Genomic DNA, 22,072 nt, shown 5'->3' with positions numbered 1-22,072 from the left:
CATGGGCTCCCCCTGGCATCCCTGGACCCAGGGCCCTGCAGGGTGGGGGCAGGAGGCTCTGAATCCTGCTGCAGGGTGGTGATGGGGTCACCTGCCCGTAGTCCAGCAGCCACCACCATTTTGAGCTCTGCCAGAGCTCCCACTTGCAAGTCCCCAAACTGAAGCTGGAGAGTGTGTGGGAGGTGGGCACCGGCTGTGATGGGAGCCCTCTTAGGGGCTGCTATGAGGGCTCTTTGCTTACCTGTGTTGAAAGTAAACTGATACCTTGGGACACTTAACCATGGAGATGGGAGGACTGCAGTTGGAGTTGGGCCCCTTGCTGACTCTCTAGTCTTGACTTCCTGCTGAACTCTGTGGTAACGGGGTCGTGGGGGGGTGGGGGGCTGTCAGTGTAGGAGGGAGCCATGTTGGGCTCAGCCCCCTTTTCTGCAGGAGGACTGCCCTCCGTGTGCAAGCACACCTGCCTTTTCCTTGGCAGTTTCGTTTTCTTTTTCTTTTCCCAAATAAACCGTTTTCTTTTGGTGGATCATCTGGAGAATTATTTTGGCCAGAGGACACCTGCAAACACACCAAATGAGGACTGGAGGTGGGGCTAGGGATGACAGTAGTAACATTGAGCTTATTATGGGCCTGGCACTTTTCTAAGGCTTTGCATTAACTCAATCCAGCAATAGCCCTAGGATGTAGTGCCCAGTATCCCCATTTTACAGGTGAGGAAACAGGCACAGAAAAGCGGAGTTAATTCCCAGTCACAAAGCCAGAAAGTGGGTGAGCGGGGATTTGAACTGCAGTCTCACACCCCTGAGGCCGGGTCCTGGTCGCTCATGGACACACCCCTTCCGTCCCCCCTTCCTCCTCCCGTTTCCTCCTCCCCCTTGCCTCCCCCCCCCCCGACACGCCCCAAGCTGTACTGGGGCCGCCCCTCCCAGGATAGGTGGCCCGAGGGCGGAGCGGGGCCGGGAGGGGGCAGTTCCCTGCCGCAGGAAGGAAGTGGCGGGCCCCGCTGCTGGGACACCCGTGCTCGCCACCACACGTCCTCCAGTGGGGTCGGGCCATGGAGGCGGAGCCGCCACTCTACCCGGTGGCGGGCGCCGCGGGTCCGCAGGGAGATGAGGACCGGCTCGGGGTCCCCGACGGGCCCGAGGCCCCGGTGAGCGAGGACGGGGACCGTGAGGGGATGCGGGGACCCAGAGGGCCGGGGTCTCCCCCGGGACTGGGGTGCGGGTGGCCCGGGAGGCGGGCACCGGGAGTGCAGGGGTTGGGGTGCGGAGTCCAGGGCACCCTGCCGGATGCAAATGCAGTTCGTACCCCGCAGCTGGACGAGCTGGTGGGCGCGTACCCCAACTACAACGAGGAGGAGGAGGAGCGCCGCTACTACCGCCGCAAGCGCCTCGGCGTGCTCAAGAACGTGCTGGCGGCCAGCGCGGGCGGCATGCTCACCTACGGCGTCTACCTAGGTACCTGCCCGCTGCGGGCCCAACGTGGGGCTAGGCGAGGGGGGACCGCCCGCCCAGCGGGCTCTGGCGCTTGATCCCAAGGCTTCCCCGTTCCCACCCACCCTGCCGCCCCAACTTCCCTAGACCGTGTCTGGGAAGAGAAACCTTAGGGGGCCAGTGGGCCTCCCTTCCTCTTTCACTTCCCAGTGTGCTGCCCTCGCAGCTGCAGCTGTGGCCCCGCCATGTGAGGGTGGTGTGATACTGTACAGTATCCCCAGGTTCCAACCAGAGCCATCGTGCTGGTATGGGCGCTCAGGGCAGGTCTGCTGCCTTGGAAATGAGGAGCGCTGGGGTCCAGGAGACCTGCGGAGCAAGGCAGGTGGGGGCGAGGGGGGGGCTCTGCATTCAAGTCGCTGACACCGCGGTGGCTGACAAGACGCCTGGCCCGGCCTGGCTTCCCCCTGTCCTCATGGGCGTTGGAATCGGGGATCCCTTTGGTAAATGCGTCCCAGCCTCTGCTTGGTTGCACCCCGAGCCAGGCCGCCCCCTCCACGCCAGCTCCCTGTCCCCAGGCCTCCTGCAGATGCAGCTGATTCTGCACTACGATGAGACCTACCGCGAGGTGAAGTACGGGAACATGGGGCTGCCCGACATCGACAACAAGATGCTCATCGGCATCAACGTGATGCCCATCGCCGCGCTGCTCTACACACCTGTGCTCATCAGGTGCGCCACTGCTGTCCCCATGAGGGCTGCGCTGTCACCCCAATCTTGAAGGGGTGCAGGGGCTGTTGGACCATGGGGTCTTCAGCTGCCCTGGTGGCCTTGGGAGGGGGTCAGTTGGGAGAGGCCTTGCCTACCTGGAGGGGTGAGAGAGGAGTTAAAGCAGGGTTTGGGGAAGGAAACAAGCTTTGCCCAGGGCACATTGGGTTTCAAGCAATGGAAATTCACTCCGGCTTATGTTCATGCTCTGCTCTGTGGCCGGGAGCCACAGTGACCTTTTTGGGTTCAGGGCTGTAGACTATCTGGAAAGAATCTGATCAGCCAGCAAGGCCCAGGCTCCTGCCTCTGCCCAATCAGCTGTGGCCGGTGTCGAGGGACATTTCTCACTGAAAGGGCAGGGCTGGGCAGGGGCCCCAGGGGGCCTGCTCTAGAGTGAGCCTGCAGGCATCTGGTCCAGCCTGCTGGCCAGTGCAAATATCCCTTCCACAAGGCCCTCCCCACCAGGAGGTAGATCTGTGCTCAGATGGAACCCTGAGAACAGTTGACAAGTTTGTTGTGTTTCAGTTCCCCTATCTTAAAAAAATTCCTTTATCACAATTGCACAAACAGTATTAGAACCATAACTGAAATCAGAAAAAAAGAAAATCCCTCCCAAACCTTCTAGTAAATCAGCTAATTTTGTTCTCCCACCGGCATTCGTGGATCAGGTTTACGTCCTTGTCACCAGAACACGTGTGTGCCACGTTCACTTTTGCTTTCTTTTCATTGCATACATCTTGGCCTGCTCCACAGTCTTCACAGTGGGGACTTGGTGATGGTGGCAATTTCTGCAGAGAGGTGGGCACCCAGCTGTGGCTCAGAGTTGGACATTGCAGGTCCCTCTCCCTTTCACCTTGTGCTTTGTAGCTGTTCCGTTCATTTTTTTTTTTTTTTTAAGATTTTATTGGGGAAGGGGAACAGGACTTTATTGGGGAACAGTGTGTACTTCCAGGACTTTTTTTCCAAGTCAAGTTGTTGTCCTTTCAGTCTTAGTTGTGGAGGGTGCCGTTCAGCTTCAAGTTGTTGTCCTTTCAGTCTTAGTTGTGGAGGGTGCCGTTCAGCTTCAAGTTGTTGTCCTTTCAATCTTAGTTGTGGAGGGTGCCATTCAGCTTCAAGTTGTTGTCCTTTCAGTCTTAGTTGTGAAGGGTGCAGCTCAGCTCCACGTCCAGTTGCCGTTTTCTAGTTGCAGGGGGCACAGCCACCATCTCTTGTGGGAGTCGAACCGGCAACCTTGTGGTTGAGAGGCCGCACTCCAACCAACCGAGCCATCTGGGAGCTCAGTGGCAGCTCAGCTCAAGGTGCCGTGTTCAATCTTAGTTGCAGGGGGCGCTGCCCACCATCCCTTGCGGGACTCTAGGAATTGAACTGGCAGCCTTGTGGTTGAGAGCCCACTGGCCCATGTGGGAATTGAACCGGCAGCCTTCGGAGTTAGGAGCATGGAGCTCTAACTGTCTGAGCCACCGGGCCGGCCCAGCTGTTCCCTTCTTAAAATTAAAAAAAAAAAAAAAAAAATCCAGGATACATTCCCAGCAGTGCCCTTACTTGGTCAGAAGCACGTGGAAGGTTTTATGCCTTTTAAAACCCGTCATTAAAAATAACAATAGCTAACTCATCTCATTTCTTATGTGCTGGGTACTTTATAAGTATTATCTCATTCCTTGCAATCTGAGGTAGGTGCTGGAATCTTACACACGGAGAAAACGAGGTATAGAACGGCTTGCCCAACTCCCATGGGCAGCGCCTGGCAGATTGAAGGTGTAAAGCCAGAAAACCTTCAAAACGCCATGCTTGCCCAGACTACCAGGCTGATTTTTTGAAGGGCTATGCCGGTCTGCATGATCAGTGGCTGTCTGTGTCATTTTTCAAACCACAGCCTCACCAGCAATGACTAGTAGTGTTTTTACCTTTTTCCTTTTTGCTCCATCAAAATGTACAGTGCATTTTGTGTCACCTGCCCTCCCCCAAATAGATCGGGGGGCTGCCTCTCTATTTTTTTATGTGGCAAAATAAAGATAGTAGAAGAACCAGGGCCCTGTGATAGAAGACAAAGTAATTGTATCAGAAAACCAGGGTCATTTTGCTTTGAGCTTCCTGGCACCCAAAGGGAACTAATGAGCACAAATACGTAAAGCAAACGAAAGCAAAGATCTCAGTGGTGGTTTTTAGCCTGACCAGCCTCCATGCTCTGAATGAACCTTTTTCTTATCACCTGTCAGCCCCATTTGAACACGATGTGGCATTTTCCCAGAGCCAACAAGGTTGTTTTCCTAGCAGCCAGAGAGGAGGAACCATCCTGATTGACCACATGGACTGCAAGAGCAGTGGGCAGGGAAGAAGGGACGCCAGGGCACGGGCCCTGCCACTGGCCCGCAGTGGAGCCTCTTCCTCTCTCTGCGCCTAGGTTTCCTTGAGCCAGCTTGAGTCAAGTCCCTTGGACGGGTGCCTGGGCCCTGCAGTCCCAGCACATAGCTTGGGTGGAGAAGGGGGTTAGTGAGTCAGCCCAGAGCACAAATGAGGGATTGATGTGCCCATAAGCCACTGACTTATGACACCCTCACCCTGCAGTATCTGCTTCCATCTTTGCAGTGGCCAGGGGAGCCTTGTGCTTTGGGTTCCATGCCCACATTACAGCTGTGGAAACGGGTGTGTGGATACACTTCCATCTTTGCAGTGGCCAGGGGAGCCTTGTGCTTTGGGTTCCATGCCCACATTACAGCTGTGGAAACGGGTGTGTGGATACACTGGCTTGCCTGAAGGCCACTCAAGAAGTCTGTTTCTCTGAGACTCCATCTGAGAGCCCTTGACTCCAAGGCCAGGGGTCTTTTTCTGCCTCATGCAGTCTCGTGAGCTGGGCGTTGTGGCCACTCGGGTATTGGGCCATATGGTAGTCTAGGTAGGCCTGTGGTACCAGCATCCCTCCCACTTCCCACAGGTTTTTTGGCACCAAGTGGATGATGTTCCTAGGCGTGGGCATCTACGCCCTCTTTGTCTCCACCAACTACTGGGAGCGCTACTACACGCTCGTGCCCTCAGCAGTGGCCCTGGGCATGGCCATCGTACCTCTTTGGGCCTCCATGGGCAACTACATCACCAGGTGAGCTGGGCCAACCCTCTGCTGCATTGCCAACCTTGGCTGGGGGACCTTGGATCGGCCCTTCTGTCCTCTGGGCCTCAGTTTCCCCATCCATGAGATGCAGGGGCTGGCCAAGAAGCCCCTGCAGGAAGCAGCGGTATCAGGTAGAGGTTGGGCTGGGAAGAGCCTTCTTTCCTTTGTGGTCCAGGATGGCCCAGAAGTATTACGAGTACTCCCACTACAAGGAAAGGGATGAGCAGGGCCCCCAGCAGCGCCCGCCTCGGGGCTCCCACGCACCCTATCTCCTGGTTTTCCAAGCCATCTTCTATAGCTTCTTTCATGTGAGTGTCACATATGGGGCCCGGGGGTCTGTGTATTCCAACCCAAGAACCCAGACATTGGAGCTCAATCCATAGTCTTTTAAGTCCTCTAGTACTACTGAACTTTCTTGGGCCAAGGCCAACTCCTGCTTGCTTACCCCTAGTGACTGAGACCTCATCCCCTCCCTTTCCACAGTGCTGACCAGGGGGAAGTCCTCCTTCATTGGGCACTCCTTCCTACCACCAAGCTGCCAGCAGAGGTGGGAGGGCTCCTGTGCCCCCAAGTTGTGCCCAGACCCCTCCCAGTTTATGCCTGTGCCCCCTGCCTGGTTCCATGCCCCAAGCCTGGCCAAATTGCCCTCCTGCCCACAGTTGAGCTTCGCCTGTGCCCAGCTGCCCATGATCTACTTCCTGAACCACTATCTGTATGACCTGAACCACACGCTGTACAACGTGCAGAGCTGCGGTTAGTCCTCATGGGGGTGGGGTCCCCAAGTCCTGCTCACCTCCCGCATTGAGTTATCTAGCAGACCCTGGGCACTTGAGGGCAGAGAGGATGCTCTCTCACAGAATTCTGGGCTGAGGGTCCAGTGTCCCATAGTTCTAGTGGCTGAGGCACAGAGAGTATGTAGTTAGAACCTGACTGGGAGCAGATGGCACCTCCTCCAGTCAGGGAAGGCTGCCTGGAGGAGGTGCCATCTGGGATGAAGCCGCCTGTGGGATCTCTGTCAGGGTCAAGCATACCCTCAGAGCTCAGTCAGTGCAGGGTGAAAGTTTGGAGGTGGCATATGGACTGGTGCCCCCACCCCCAGCCTGGGGCAATAGGGCAGAAAGGGAGATGGGAGAAGGTGCTCCTTTCCTTGGGGTACGTCAGCCCTAGTGGCCCTCACCTCCAAACTGCTCCCCAAAGAAACTTTGCCTTTGCACGCATTGTCCTCACCCGCCCTCTTTAATCCTCCCCACCTACCCATCTGCTTTGCTGCACTTTGTGGCTGAGTTGACAGTATGCCCTACGCCCTCCCTCACGATGTCCCCTTGGCCCCTTCTCAGGCACTAACAGCCAGGGCATCCTCAGCGGCTTCAACAAAACGGTTCTACAGATGCTGCCGCGGAGCCGAAACCTCATTGTGGTGGAGAGCGTGCTCATGGCGGTGGCCTTCCTAGCCATGTTGCTGGTGCGGCCTGGGATGGGGGTGGGGGAAGTCAATGAAGTCTGGGGACAGAGGCGGGGAGAAAGGTGCAGTCTGGGTGTGTGGCTGGCGGCCTGGGCAAGGTTGCGACCTAGAGGCGTGGTCTGAGTCGGGAACCAGGGCTGAGTCCTGGGGAGGCCTAGCTTGATTGATGCCTGTGACGACTGAGGCTGGAGTTGGAGGGGAATCAGGTCTGGTCTGGGGTTGAAATGGAGACAGGGTCGGAGAGGATAGGCTGTGACCTGCGAGAGTCGGAAGGTGTGGCTCAAACTCGGGGGCGGTACTGGAGGTAGAACTAAGGCGTTGTGGGCATGGCTAGAGCGTGGCCTTAGCCTAGAGGCGGAACTGGGAGGCAACGCCGAGGTGTGTCTAGGGGCGGGGTCTGGGCTGAGAGGCGGGGCTGAGGCCCGGGGGCGGGGCCGAGGGCCTGGCTGCCCGCCCCCTCATGGCGCGTTCATAGGTGCTGGGCCTGTGCGGTGCTGCCTATCGGCCCACGGAAGAGATCGACCTGCGCAGCGTGGGCTGGGGCAACATCTTTCAGCTCCCCTTCAAGCATGTGCGCGACTTCCGCTTGCGCCACCTCGTGCCCTTCTTTATCTACAGCGGCTTCGAGGTGCTATTTGCCTGCACTGGTCTCGCCCTGGTAAGTACAGCCTGCATAGGGTTGCCAGAAAAAATACAGGAGGTCCGGTTCAATTGGAATTTCAGATAAACAGCGAATAAGTTTTGAATGTATGTATATGTACAAGTATGTCCCAAATATGTCCGTCCCTCTTCCTTCTCTTATTCCTCCTCTACCTTGAACAAATTATTTTAACCTCTCTGAGCCTCAGTTTCCTCATCTGTGAAGTGAGTCTAGTAACAACCCTCCCCCCTGGAGGTGTTATACGGCTGAGATGAGATAATGCCCATAAAGCATTTGATTCCATGTTGGGTGTAGTCCTGGTGTCTGGGGACAATGTCCAAGCATTTTCTCATTGTCTGTCTCCCCAGAACCTTCCCAGGAGGCTCGAAGGGAGTTAGCGTCAAGGTGGCCCAGAGACGGGGGAAGCCAGAACCTGGGCCAGCTGACCTCACACTGTCACCTCTGTTCCCCCAGTGTTATGGTGTGTGCTCAGTGGGGCTGGAACGCCTGCCGTACCTCCTCGTGGCTTACAGCCTGGGTGCCTCAGCCGCCTCAGTGCTGGGCCTGCTGGGGCTGTGGCTGCCGCGCCAGGTGCCCCTGGTGTCTGGGGCCGGACTGCACCTGTTGCTCACTGTAAGCCTCTTTTTCTGGGCCCCCAAACCTCGGGTCCTGCAACACGTCTGGATCCTGTATGCAGCAGCCGTCCTCTGGGGTGTGGGCAGTGCCCTCAACAAGACGGGGCTCAGCAGTGAGTATAGCCATGGGCACTGGGATGGCTGGGCAGGGGACTCTGTAGCTACCTCAGGGGGGTGGGAGCAGCACAGACATCCCAGGCAAGCGAGGGTACAATTTGCCAGGTGCTGTGTGGGCTTCCTCACATTTAAACCTCACAACATAACATATAGGTGGCATCTCATTTTACAGATGGGAGAAGTGGCCCTAGGGAGTTAACTTGCCCCAAGTCACCCACAGAGCCAATATTTGAATCTGCATCTCTGTACCAACTCTCTCCACCTTATATTCCTGAGAGTGGAGTCTGAATCCCCCTACTCCCTGTCCGGTGCTCCTTCTGCCCACCCCAGGGAGGGTTTTTTTTTTTTTTTTTTCAAAATCAGTTCAAACCTCCCAACTTCAGGTTTGATTTGTAGAAAGCTTGTTGCTGCAAGCAGGTTGCCTTCCCTGAGCCCTGAGTGAGACGGAGAAACGGTCCTTGTATGTCTGGCTTTGAGCTCCTGGGGTCTGGCAGAGGACAGGATGGGACTGCACATAAAACTTTGCACTTTTGAGGCCACACGTGTCACAGAACACAGCCCTCCTGCATTGGGTCTCATCTCACCTGCTCCTTCCTCTGCTCAGTTCCCCCGGCAGCGTGATAACCAGGGTCTCCACTAGGGGGCAGGCCAGGACCTGTCCAACAGCTGTGTTGGTGCTCCCACGGGCACCTGGCCTAGGAGAGTCACAGGTGGGAGATCAAGCACCCTGGACCCCGGTTGACACCTTTCCCCTTCCTGCCCTGTCCTGCCCGCCCATAGCACTGCTGGGAATCCTGTATGAGGACAAAGAGCGACAAGACTTCATCTTTACCATCTATCACTGGTGGCAGGCCGTGGCCATCTTTGTGGTATACCTGGGCTCCAGCCTGCCCATGAAGGTGAGGCTGAGCTGGATAGGAGGAGAGTCTCTGGGGCGTTAGGCTTCCCACACCCCCCCCCACGAAGGCACCAGATTCCTTCTGGCCTCCCAGTCCCTGATGGGCACTACTCCACAAGGGTTGGGCCCTGGGCCAAGACCGCTGGGTGACCCCAAATCCAGCTTTCGATTACTGCCTTATCTCCCGAGGGCCTCAGTTTACTTGTGTCTGAAGGGGTTCACAGTTTCTTTGCCTGTGGGCACATCCCATCCACCTTGTGGGTAGCTGGGTAAACTGTTCAACAGATGTCGGGCTCCTAGAGGGATGCTGAGGCTGTTTCCCTTCATGGCCTGCCTTTAGGGGTCGTTGTGCTGTGCTCCCATCCAACTGATGGCTCAGTTTAGCAGATCCTGACCAACATTTTAAAAAACAGAATAGAAAATAGCAGGGAGTGTGCATGCAACTATGTGTGTAGGTGCTGAGTTATGACGGGGAATTCTTTCTGACTGGGTTACAGTCATAACAGTCTGAGAAACATTACTTATGGTCCTACGACGTGTAAAGGTGAGAGTGATCTAAGCCCCGGTAAGGGGTGGGGGTGCCAGGCCTGTGTCCTGCACTAATCAGCATCTTCACATCTGCCTATAAGGGAGCTTAGCTGGGGTTTGAGCCTTGCCGGCAGGAGGAAACAAATGGCCTGGGTTTCTGCCGGAGGAGAGTAGCATGCAGAGGAGATGCACCCGCGAGTGCGCGGTGGGAGTGGGCCCATCCGGGCGAGGGGCTGGGCCTGTGGGCTGGGGGCAGCGGCCAGCAGGTCCCCAGCATCTCTCCCTGTGTGCCCAGGCCAAACTGGCTGTGCTGCTGCTGACACTGTTGGTGGCCGCGGTCTCCTATGTGTTGATGGAGCAGAAGCTGCGGCAGGGCGTGGTCCCGCGCCAGCCCCGCATCCCGCGGCCCCAGCACAAGGTGCGTGGCTACCGCTACCTGGAGGAGGATAACTCCGACGAGAGCGACGCAGAGGGAGAGTGCGGCGCGGGCGGCGGCGGCCGCCGAGGGGAAGGCGGCGAGGAGGACGCTGCGCTGCCCGCGGGGCCCCGACCCGGTCCAGAGCCAGCCGGCTTCTGCCGTCGTCCCTGCCCTTACGAACAGGCGCAGGGAGGCGACGGGCCGGAGGAGCAGTGAGGGGCCCAGACTGCTAGACGGCCTCAGTTTACCGCGTTTCAGGTCGGGGGTCCCCTCTGATTCCTGAGCCATTTTCAGGAAGGACCTTCTGTCCCTTTCCCCCCATGTTTGGGAATACTCCGGGAGTCCAGGACCCCCTGGAACTTGGATCCACTCCTTAGCCCCCTTCTCTGTGAGATGGGACTTTGAGACCCCTCAGCCAGGCCTAGGGTTCCGGAGAGCACAGCTGAACCCACCCTCGGAGGGGCCGCTCTCCATGACCTCCTTCCCAGGTCCATCGCCCGCCAGCACGTGCCCCAGCCCCGGAGCAGGGACTGGGTCCTCTTGCCGCACCCCTCCCCCAGGCCAGCACCAGCTCTCAGCTACAAGCCTGAGCTGAGCGCGTTTCTTGCTCTGCATATCCTATCCTCATGGCCCACCAAGAGGCACGACTTTTTATAGAATGTGAGCAATAAAGAGATTTTGTATTGTGCTGACTGGGAAGTCTCAGGCTGTGAGGGTACGGAGTGCGCCCCGGATGTGTGTCTGGCTGATCCAGCCTCAGGCACAGTCGTCTGGCCTTGACTTGCGTGTGTCAGGGAGGGTACCCTAAACCCCGCCCACCATGTCGTCCAGCGTCCTGAAAGCCCCGCCCCTCCCGGGACCCGCCAGCTTTGGCCAGTCCCACCCCCACTGCCCAGGACGTGCCTGGGGTGACAGGTGGGGATCATAGTGGAGACAGACGAGCTGCCAGTCCCTTCTGGGTCTAGAAGATAGGACAGATTCCAGAGACTTAGGTCCAGCTGCTCCCTTCCTGTAGTCTTCATAAGCATGCCCAGCCTCCCTGCCCATCCCCATCCTTTTTCTACCCGTTGGGGTATTTCTGCCCACAGCTCCGCAGGGGACTCCTTGAAGGGCAGGGTCCACTTCTAAGTCTTGTCAGGGTCACCCTGTGCCCAGTACAGGCCAGGGGAATGGTTGTCTGAGCCCAGGTAAACTTGGCCACTGCCTTCTGGCTTCGGCCTCAATGCCCATGAGAGACACAGACCCCCTACAGCCTTAGGGTGCCCCTTCACCCCGCCTTCTATGGGAGAGGGGACTGAGACCCCACTGTGAAGGCTTTGAACACTTGGGTTAGGACAGGCAAGGGGGCCACAGTAGTGTCATGGAGTCTCCAACAGTTATGCTGGGGCCACAACATTCCTCACTCTCTATACCCCCTCCACTCCTGGCTGAAGGTCAGACCCTTGTCCACACTCACTCCAGCAGCAGGTCTAGATTCTCCCACGGATAAGCCTTCTCTGCCCCCGCCCTGTCTCCGCCCCTCACTGCCCTCACTTGAGTTTTGTTTAGTACCCTCTAGGGGGCGCTGGAGCCAGCCTGAGCCTCAGGTTCTTCCTCTGCAGTGTTTGAAAGGGCAGGAGTGAAATCCCTCAGCAGGAAACTCAAGACACAGAGCATATTTTAAATTTTCTAAATTTCTGAGCAAATTAAAAGGTCCAGGTGGTTCACAGTTTCAACATCAGATCAGTCCACATTTCTTTCACGTCGTAACCGAGAAGCTGGATTTCCTGTAGTTTTGGGGATAAAAAGCGAAAATCACCATGGAACAGGAAATAAAGCTGGGGGTGTCCCGTCTGCTTTCCAGGTTTGAGAAGCTAACCAGGGCACACAGTCGATCAGTAAGTAGTGATATTAAAGAATGGAATAAAAGTACCATTTTTTTCTTTATTGATGTGAATTCTATTTTCTAAATGATCGACTAATTTATTAGAACATAAATACTTAAGTTATTTGGACCTGAAGTAATTCATAAATAGAACTGTTAAATATTTCTTTTGGCCTAGGAGCACCATGAAAAATTCCTGAAACACTAAGTGTGCCAGGAACTGAGAAAGTTTGAGCACTCAGAGTAAGATCTCCATAAATGTCAGCTGTTAGTGTTACAAGTGTTACAGACCTACAGTGAGTCCCTCACTGGTCCCCATGCCCCCCCGCCTTGCCTAGACAACTGGCTGTATTCTTTCTGAGCCCAGCTCTATGGAAGATGATTAAACCACAGTTTCTGATGCCTGCGAATGGAGTCCCCCCCCCCCCCCGTCTGCTGCAAACCAACACAAGCCAGTTACCAAGTTGTATTTGGCAGATTTGGGGGCCCTGTAGTCATGGGGACAGTGCGAGCTACAGCTATAGTGAGGGCCACAAGTCACCTCTCCCCAGCTTCCCCACCAGGTGGCCTGTACACTCAGGCAAGTGAAGGGCCAAAAGCTGTCTGCCTAATGCGCAGACTTTCAATGACAAGCAGGCCCAGAAAGGGTTACGAGGTATGACCCGTAGGCTGGGTGAAGTGCCAGTTCTCTATGCTTCTGGTTCCCTGTCAGCGTCTGGCATGGAGGAGAAGTTTTCCAGCAGTAGATGTGGCAACATCCTCCTGGCAGGATTCCAGCTAAACTCCAGTTGGGGATGGGTGACCAGACACAATAAGCCAGGGGCCATTAGGAAGAGTGTGGGTCCCTGGAAAGGTGGCGCAGGGGAGCGAAGGGGTGGGGACAGGTCCGCAAGTCCGAGTTCCGAGCCATTTCTAACATCCATCTCGATGCAGGACAAAGATTGGGGTTGAGCAGTCGCGAAGGTGGCCCACGGTGCATGGAGTAGCCACTCAGGACAGAGCATGGCTTCTGATCATGCTCCTTAATCCCTGTAAGACTCCACATGCCCCAGCGCTGCTCCTGGCACTTGGATGAGACACATATTCACACACGACAAGCAATACACACGCACACCCAGGACAGGCAGTGTAACTGGTCATGGCGGCAATCCCCAGCTGGCTGGCTTTCTGCAGGCAGGTTAACCGAGCTATCAGATGTGAGTATCCCACCCATTTGCAACTCCCAGTCTGGTCATAAGGCATGACGTTGACGTTGGTGTCATCTCCCCTTGTCTTTGTCATGTCTGGATAAGGTGGCTGGGTGTAGGTTCTGGACTGCTGAGTGGGAGATCAGACTCCATTCATGGCCTCTGCCTCTGTGATTTTGTCCATCTGCTTGAGGGAGATTTTTAAATTATATGATTCCAAGACTCTACAGTCTTAGACTTTAACTGTCTTTAACGTCTCAATAGCAAGTTCGATAGCCTGAAAAGTCTCCTAGAAACACCTAGAGATGCTAGATAAGAAACAAACTTCTTTTTAAGTAGAGAACTGAGTTCTCAAGAGAGTAAGCAAAGTTCGCTGGGGTCTTAAAGCAGGACCTGGAACCCCGATTACAGAGAAGAGGAGCTGGGACTACAGCTGTTAGGTAGGGAGGGGCTGGGCTCTGAGACCAAGGGCTGGAGTTCTGATGGCCACAGGCTGAGGGCTGGGGCTTTATGAGACGGGCTTGCTATTCAGGCCATGCAAAAAGCCAGGACCATAGAAAAGCAACACTTTTAGGGAAAAAGATCAACGAAATTCCACTCATAGGTGCAAGAAGATGTAAGGAAATTTGCACTCTGGTTGGGGAAAACATTTCCCACGAGAATTTTGTGTTTTCAGGCCTCCTTTATATAAGTTTGATGTTCCCGCAAAGAGGTCGTCCCATCTGGATTGTCTACAAACCCCAAAGTTGAGAAATTAGCATAAAAAAGCAGTTATGGCTTAGTGGCACCCTTGGGGCTCCTGACAAAAACGCACAGAAAATCTTTCTAGTTGGGTCTCTGATGCGCAGCCACCCAGGTAAAGCCCCTCTGAAGCTGAGCTCACAATCCAAAATTACAGAACACACGAGGAAACAAATCACTGGGAATGAAAGGCAACAGACCCTGAAAGGGCAGGATTAGACACCCCTCCGTACACCTTCCCCAGCTTTGAGAAAGAAGCTGTTAAATAGGTATGTGTGGGAGCAGCTCCTAAAATGGCTCCCAGTGAGCTCTGACCCTTGACCCTGCATACTGTTGTGTCATCTCCTCCCTTTGGTTGTGGAGTGGACCTAGTGGTTTTCTTCTAACAAGTAGAACATGGCCGTGGTAGACAGAATGCAAAGCTGACCTCCCAGGCTCTCACGCCCTCCTGGTCAGTGTGGGCAGGACCACAGGATGTGGCAGGAAAGCAGGCCATGATGAGGTTCCCAGTCAGCTAATCCAAAGGGAGATTGCTGTGGGCCTAAACTGATTAGGGGAGTCCTTGAAAAGAAGGCCATGTGGCAGAGAGGCTGTCTCCTGCTGGTTTGGAGGAAGGCAAACCAGGAGCTGAGAGTGGCCCCGGCTGATGACCAGCAGGAAAACAGGACCTCAGTGCTACAACCATAAGGAACTGAATTCTGCCGACAACCTAAGTCAGCGTGGAAGAGGACGCGAGCTTCAGGTGAGAACACAGCCCAGGAGACACCTCGACTGCAGCCTCAGGGGGCCCTGAACAGAAGACGCAGCTACACCTGCCCACTCCTGACCCACATCAGCTGCAAGATAATAAATGAGTGTTGCTTTAAGCTTCCGAGTTTGTGATAATTTGTTACACAACAGTAGAAAATTAATACAATGACAAAAGTGATGGGATATCATTTCTGAGATCAGTACGCTCTGTCTTGCTCACGTTTGCTGTGGCTCATGTCACTTTCTCATTCTGATGGAGCCAGCTGCCATGTCCTGAGCTGCCCTGTAGAAAGGACCACATGGCAGGGAACTGAGGGCGGCCTCCGTGCACAGCCTGCGAGGGCTCTCAGCCCAACAGCCCGAGAGAGAATGAACCCTGCCAGCAACCATGTGAGAGCACTTGGAAGCGGGTCCACAACCTTTGATAACAGGCACATAATAATAGGGGACATGGCCTAAAATTGATTAACCGCATAGAGAACAGCAAAAGGATTCCCCAAGGAGAAGGACTCTGGTTGGGTCTAGAATATGGAACAAGAGTGAGCAGGAAGGGTGGCTTGGGGTCTTTATTGTGGTTATGGGGTAGAGCCAAGGTGGGGTGCATGGCAGGCTGGAGCTTGCCTGGTTTGACATTTCCTTGGGCGCCAAGAGATTGACACCTGCTACCACATGGATGAATCTGGAAAACATTACGCTAAGTACAAGACGCCAGATACAAAAGGCTACACAGTGTATGTTTCCGTCGATATGAAATATCCCAAATGGGCAAATCCATGGAGACAGAAAGTAGACTAGTGGTTGCCAGTGGCTGGGGGGAGGGGAGAAAGAGGAGTGACTGCTAATGGGTATGAGGCTTCTTTTTAGGGTGATAAAAATGTCCTAAAATTAGATGTGGTGATGGTTGCACAAGTCTATGAATGTATTAAAACCACTGCGTTCTACATATTGCAAGGATGAATTTTAGGGGATACGCATTTTATCTCAATAAAGCTGGTATTAAAAGAAGGAAAGGGGGAGGGGATGGGTGGCTCAGTTGGTTAGAGCGCGAGCTCTGGGCTATAGGGCTGCCAGTTCGATTCCCACATGGGCCAGCGAGCTGCGCCCTCCGCAACTAGAATGAAGTCAATGAGCTGCCGCTCAGCTCCCAGGTGGTTAGATGGCTCAGTTGGTTGGAGCACGGGCTCTCAGCCACAAGGCTGCTGGTTCGACTCCTTGACTCCCGCAAGGGATGGTGGGCTGTATCCCTGGCAACTAACAACGGACAACTGGACCTGGAGCTGAGCTGTGCCCTCCACAACTAAGATTGAAAGGACAACAACTTGACTTGGAAAAGTCCTGGAAGTACATACTGCTCCCCAATAAAGTCCTGTTCCCCTTCCCCAATTTAAAAAAAAAAGAAGGAAAGGGGCCGGCCCGGTGGCTCAGGTGGTTGGAGCTCCAGGCTCCTAATGCCAAGGTCTTGGATTTGATTCCCACATGGGCCGGTGAGCTGCGCCCTCTACAGCTAAGACTGTGACCAACAGCTCTCCCTGGAGCTGAGCTGCCCAGAGCAGCCAGAGGTTGGCGTGAGCTGCCGCGACCTGACGCAGGCTGCCGTGGGCTGCCATGGGCTACCGTGTGACACGGTGAGTGGCCAGTGGCTAGTGTGGGTGGCTGGCAGCCAGTGTGAGTGGCCGGCAGTGAGCTGAGAGCTGCTGTGAGCGGCTGACCGACAACTGGCGACCGACTGCCTCAGCCGGGGGAGCGCAAGGCTCATAACACCAGCATGGGCCAGGGAGCTGCGTCCTACACAACTAGACTGAGAAACAACGGCTTGAACTGGAGGTGGGGTCGGGGGAGGTAGAAGAAAAGGGGGAGAAGAAGGAAAGGAATCTGGCATACTGTTTAATGATAATTTAAATATTTGGGATAATTGTAGGGCTATAGGGCGAGGGGAAATAGCTTCACGTGAAATTTCTAGAAGGTTAGCAGAGTAGGCAGTAATTAGAGAAGGAAAGTACAATTCAGTCCATGATAAACCCAACACTTTGATTAAGGATGTGGGCTGAAATTTTAGTTAAGGATATATACATATTTTTTTGGAGGGATTTGGGGTACATGAGGAAAAAGGGGGAGGAGTAGGTGAGACTTGAGGTCTGTTTTTGGAGAGACTTGAGGAGTGGTGTGATTTTCAGTGGGGTGTAAGGGGGGATGAGAGCACATAAGGGGAAGAAGACACGGGAGTCACCTCCTGAGTTAAGTCCATCCAGTGACACAGACTTGGTCAGAGAGCTGTCATCGTCAGGAATGAACCAGACATCTAGGCAGAGGGGCTTGGGATGCGAGCCTGATCGCATTGGAAAGTGGAATATAATAATTCTAAGCCACATTTATGACTTTTAGGCATAGAGACATATTGGTCAGGGAGGCACAAAGATCTCAGATGAATGCCGGGGGGTCACATGTGAGTCTTCTTACCTGCAGCAGTTATATCTTATTACAAATATGAGGAGCCCAGGGGTGCCCACATTTTGTTTTACTACCATTTCCACTGCTTTAGAACATCTCTATCTGCTAATAATGTTTAGAGGCAAGAAGGTTAGAGGCCTCATATGGGTGCAACCTGTCATTTGGGGGGCCTTTCGTTATAAAGTTTGACTCCCTTTTATTTTTTCATTAAATTTATTGGGATAACATTGGTTAATAACATGATATAAATTTCAGGTGTACAACTTTATAATACGACATCTGCATACTCTATTGTGTGCTCACCACCCAAAGTCTAGTCTCCTTCTGTCACCATATATATTTGACCCCTTTTACCCCCTTTGTCCTCCCTCACCCTCCAGAGGGGTCTGGTAAACACCATTCTGTTGTCTGTAGGACTCCCTTTTAAATGCAAAAGATGTTCAATTGAAGACTTTCAACAGGTAATATATTGTTGGAATTGAGTTAGTATCTTAGATCCTGTGACCCCTGCAGCATATTGAATAAATCAAATGATACTGGATGACAATGGGATGACAGATGGCCCACTGAGTATTTCAGACCTGAGTGGGATCCCCCAATGTGTGGCAGTGTCCTAGACCCAAGCTGTACTCACAGAGTAGCCAGAAGGCTGAGCAGAGGCATTTCTGGGCTGTGACATGGGTGTAAGGACCTGACCTGGAGGTCCTCGACTTGTTATAGACAGCGTTTGGGGACCTCATTCAATATCTGCGTGATCAGGAGGACATGGGAGCAATTCATAGTGGAAGATATTTTAGGAGGCCATTTTTAATGTTTAACCATCCTGTGAGAAATGGTCATCAGGGTTGTCAATTGTGCGTTTTATATTTTTGGTAAATTTTGCAGCTTAGGCGGGTTCACATCAGCAGATGTAGCGAAGGTCAAGCCCTCTTAGGATTTCTAATGAGAGGGTCACGTTCAATGGCATGCCCTTCGGCCTAGATCTGAGCCTTGATCTGGGCTCTGTCCCTTACAAATGGCAAATGTGAACATTTTCCTGAGTGTCTTGTTGAAGAGATGAGCCTTTTGGGTTTTGTGGGAAGGTAAGATCTCATGACAGCTGTTGAAGTTGGGGGATTTGGCACAGGGTGAAACATGAATCATTCTGTATTGTGTATAAGGATGTTGTGAGGCAATCCATTTTGTAATTCTCTTTTTAGAGACAGCATAGCTCAGGCGTCAGCAGATGCTGCCCTGGGTGGTCAGGGCATGGTCTGGGGCTAAGAATAGCCCACGCTTCAGCTGTCTGAGCTGGCCCTTGGGTCTCCTGTTGGAAAGGGCCCCATGAGGGGATGGGACCGCTGCTCTCCAGTGGGCTCCATCACGGGAGCTTCAAAGTGCATGAGGCCCTTTTCTCATTTACTCATTTATTTCTGAGGGCCCCAAAGTGGCTGAGTCTGGGCGAGGGGTATCGTCCTTTGACATCACAGTCTCAGCAAGGGATGAAAGACAAAGGGCAGCTACTGCTTCTGCCAGATGACTCAAGTCTGGCTTTATCCTGAAGATGCCATCTTTACTGTAGCAAGGAGGCATCTGCGGGTCAACCTCTTCCTGAGTGGCCTGTGTGGACATGTGCGGGGTCACCAGGGCACCTTGGGGTCTTGAAGGCTTGTGCTGAGGTGGGCAATGAGCAAACTTGTGAGAAATTGTGTAAATGGGTTTTAATGAGATTTGTAAATGGGAATATGTCACTTCAAAAACCCAAAGAGACCCAAGAAATCTTATTAGAAAATGCTTTAATAAGCATTTGGGTGTCTTATGTGGAAAGTGTCATCAATAAAATGTCACACCTGGATTCTGGGGGACAACTGCATACAACGAGGTCCTGTCCACACAGGTTATATGCCAAGGCTAGCCTGTTCAGGTGTCCAGGGGAGCCAAACACGGCTGTAGTGTGCTCATTCGAAGGCAAATACAAATTGTAGATGGGGCCTGTCTGAGCTCTGGCCCCTTGGCACCTTCCCTCCCCGTGATGTCTGGTTTCAGCTGGCTGAATTTAAGACAGAGGCTTGGTGAAATCCAGTAGAACCAACATAAAGTGGTGTACCCAGAGTGCAAGTGTGCCAGCAATGGGCTGCCACCCAAGGCCCCTGCCTGTAGAGTGGACCCAGTTAAAAGCCAAGAGACAGAAGAAAGATCCACGGCCATGGTCATTGTCTGGGCACCCTGTTCTCAGCACCAGGTGTTTTTATTTGGGCGCTTGGCATCCCCTGCTGGACGTTGGGCAGCCCCCTGCCCAGAGATTGATGGCTGTTGGAATGAATGACACATCAGCACCATGGACTTGAAATAAAATTAATTACTGACATAAGAAACAGCAAAAGGATTTCCCAAGGAAAAGGCTCTGGTTGGGTCTGGAGCAAAATAAGGGCAGGGGAGGGGCAGGTGGCTGCATCATACTTTTGATGTAGGGATCGGTACCCAAATGATATAGGATTCTGATGTCTGGTGCCCGGAGATCTTGGTCTCACATACCCGAAGAACGAGAACACAGACTCGGAAGGAGAGGTGGAGGAACAAAGATTTTTATTGAAGTGAAAGTACAGCTCTCTTGCGAGAGGGGGTACTCTTGAGAAGTTGGGATGCCCACTGGCTAAGGCGAAAGGCTCTTATTTCATACTTTTTCTTGTATATTTGGGGAAGGAAGCTGGTGCCTTCTAATGGATTCTTTCTATCAAATTTGCTCTGTTTGTCCAACCTTAAGGGATTTACAAAATAACCCATTTACTCCCCGAGCACAACTGCGTTGTTGCCCTGGAGTTACAAGATATGGCTGCCCTTGTTTATTCTACCAGGGACGTCCCTGTTTACCTGACAACGTGATAGCTATCCTGTCTCACTTTGAGGGTACAGCCTGGGTGGCGACAGAGTGCTGCTTAAGGCATGGAAAGAACAGGGACCTGAAAACCAGCTTGCTGAAAAATGGATCGGTCCCTATGATATATTGTTGATTAGACACGCAGCTCTAAATCTTGCCAGAGTGATGCGCTGGATTCACCACACTCGAGGGAAGCAAGCTCCTGCAGAGGAAACACCCAAGCCCAGCGAGTCTGCATGGACTTGTGCACCCACTGAAAACTTAAAACTACTCTTCAAAAAACAACTAAGAGGTACTGGGAAAGTTATAGAGGTTTGTGAGGAAAAGAATCTTAAGAGAATTTATGTATGGTTAAGCTAAATGATTAAGTACATTTAAATATCAAAAGTAAGCTGGTGCAAAATTAGAGTTGTAGCTTTCTGTCTCTGCTAATAAGTAAAACAAAGTTTGTTAGACTGTTGGTCTACTACTGATACTATGAAAAAGTTTGCTGCCTATAAAACAAAGATTGTGGGTTATCAATTTTCTATGTTTTATATTGTCTTAATTAGGCCCTTGGTTTCTCTACAGTAGTGAGGACTGTGTTTTGCTAACACTTATATAAGCTTCTGTGTTCTCGGACTGCTGGATGGAGTTCATGAGCCCTCCTCGGTGTCAGAACATAGGCCAGTGTAAGGAAGTTTGGCCTGATGTTTTCCCTAACCTGAGAGGGTATTATAATGGTTCTGGTCCACTGTTACATCCCAGATCCTAAAAGAAGGCCAGGGAATTTGTTTAAATGTCTTTAACAACCGGGACAGGGAAAACAAAGGAAGAAAGAAACAGTGAGACTGGAGATGAAGCCAGAGACAGGCCAGATTGTTGGCTGCAGTTAATAGACAGGCCAAAGCCACCTCATGGCCACCCTGGCAGCCCCAGAAGAGACACATCAGATAAAAAAGCTTTGGCTATGGAAGCCCCAAGCACTGGAGGAAAGGGCGTCCTAATCCTACAAAGCAGCCGTGTCCCCTATGCAAACTAGAGGGCATTGGAGGAGGGACTGCCCCCTGTTCTGAAGGGAGCAGGGACCAGCTCCTTCCCTGCAAATGGCTGTAATTAACTAGTGGGCCTAAAGTGCCCAGTGGCTCCCGAGAAGAACGAGGTCACGCTCGTCACAGGGGAGGAACAGTGGATGACCCCTGACGTGGCAGGTAAGCATGTTAACTTCCTGATTAATATGGGAGCCACTTACCCCATCTTAATCACTCACTCTGGACATATTTCCTCAAAACCTACTCATCAGTAAAGATAAATAGAGCCCCCAGATTTGGGCTCATTTTACCATTGGCCTATACCAATGTAAATGTAAAAGGAGCAAATCAGACTTTAAAAGGACTCTGGAAAAGTTTTGTCAGGAGACCTCTAAGCCCCGGCTCTAATTGCTTCCCATTGCTTTCGATTCTGACCATAATTCTGTTATTTCCCATGTTATTGACTTGGAAGAGGTTCAGCAGGCACTCAGGAAATATGGGGACCGGCACCTCCCCAAGGCCAACGTTTCTACTCATTGTAGGGGACCGAGTGCTGTTAGAAGCCCAGAGCGGGAGGGGCCCCTGACAGACCAGTTAGCTCCTAAATGGGAGGGACCCTTTGCAGTTCTTCCAAGCTTCCCAACTGTCCTCGGGCTTCAGAGAGTCAGCAGCTGGGCTCGCTCCCCTCAGATCAAACCTGTTTCATTTAAGTCTCCACAGGACTCCCCAGAAAGGAAGGCTGTCCCTCCTGTTCCTGTGAGCCAACTGAAGGCTTTAAGCGTCACTTCAAACAGACAAACAAGTTAGTCTCCCAAGGCTGACTGCTGGAGCTGCTCATTACGCCTTTCTCTTGGGCCTTATTTTGGGTCTAGTTTTCCTCTTTACTTGTGCCCCACCTGGGATCCCCATTTAATGCATCACCATGATTTTTAGGCCCTTTGTCTCTCTTCTTCCCCAGCTCCTCTGGGGAGGGAGGGTGGGGGAGGTAACTTTATTGACAATTGTTCTCTTTGGCCTTTGTCCTTTGGTCTCATTGTCAGGTTTGTGTCACCTAGGACACAACAGCTTCGTCTCCAGATGGTCACCAGACAGGTTTCCAACTCGCTCCTCCTGAGGATGACAAGCCATGTCAGCAGCCGCTTGACCAAGTGGCCTGTTTTTTTCTCCTGCAGTTCTCCCATAGCTCCCTCCTGCTGTAATAGAAGCAAAGAAC

At 53.0% G+C, this 22,072-nt stretch overlaps 1 protein-coding gene across 1 annotated transcript; it reads left to right on the top strand.

Annotated features, from left to right (window-relative positions):
- The first annotated feature begins 960 nt into the window (after positions 1–960).
- On the top strand, positions 961–10,695 carry UNC93B1 (unc-93 homolog B1, TLR signaling regulator). The gene is made up of 11 exons (XM_074336808.1): positions 961–1,150; positions 1,316–1,457; positions 2,009–2,162; positions 5,131–5,292; positions 5,480–5,612; positions 5,964–6,057; positions 6,642–6,766; positions 7,242–7,424; positions 7,881–8,154; positions 8,939–9,057; positions 9,880–10,695. Exons 1-11 carry the CDS (start codon positions 1,055–1,057, stop codon positions 10,216–10,218), a joined length of 1,821 nt encoding a protein of 606 aa, XP_074192909.1. The 5' UTR covers positions 961–1,054; the 3' UTR covers positions 10,219–10,695.
- The last annotated feature ends 11,377 nt before the right edge of the window (positions 10,696–22,072 follow it).

Source organism: Rhinolophus sinicus, linkage group LG06 (genome assembly GCF_036562045.2).
Source record: "Rhinolophus sinicus isolate RSC01 linkage group LG06, ASM3656204v1, whole genome shotgun sequence".
NCBI lineage: Eukaryota > Metazoa > Chordata > Mammalia > Chiroptera > Rhinolophidae > Rhinolophus > Rhinolophus sinicus.
Note: the sequence above shows the minus strand (reverse complement) of the source record. Positions and strands in the feature narration are given on the sequence as shown.

Bases quoted from the DNA above. Each gene is read 5' to 3' on its own strand.
- UNC93B1 (XM_074336808.1), top strand. From the start codon at position 1,055: ATGGAGGCGGAGCCGCCACTCTACCCGGTGGCGGGCGCCGCGGGTCCG. The intron at 5,613-5,963 runs GTGAGTGTCACA...TCCTGCCCACAG, and splicing joins TCTTCTATAGCTTCTTTCAT to TTGAGCTTCGCCTGTGCCCA. The intron at 6,058-6,641 runs GTTAGTCCTCAT...GCCCCTTCTCAG, and splicing joins GTACAACGTGCAGAGCTGCG to GCACTAACAGCCAGGGCATC.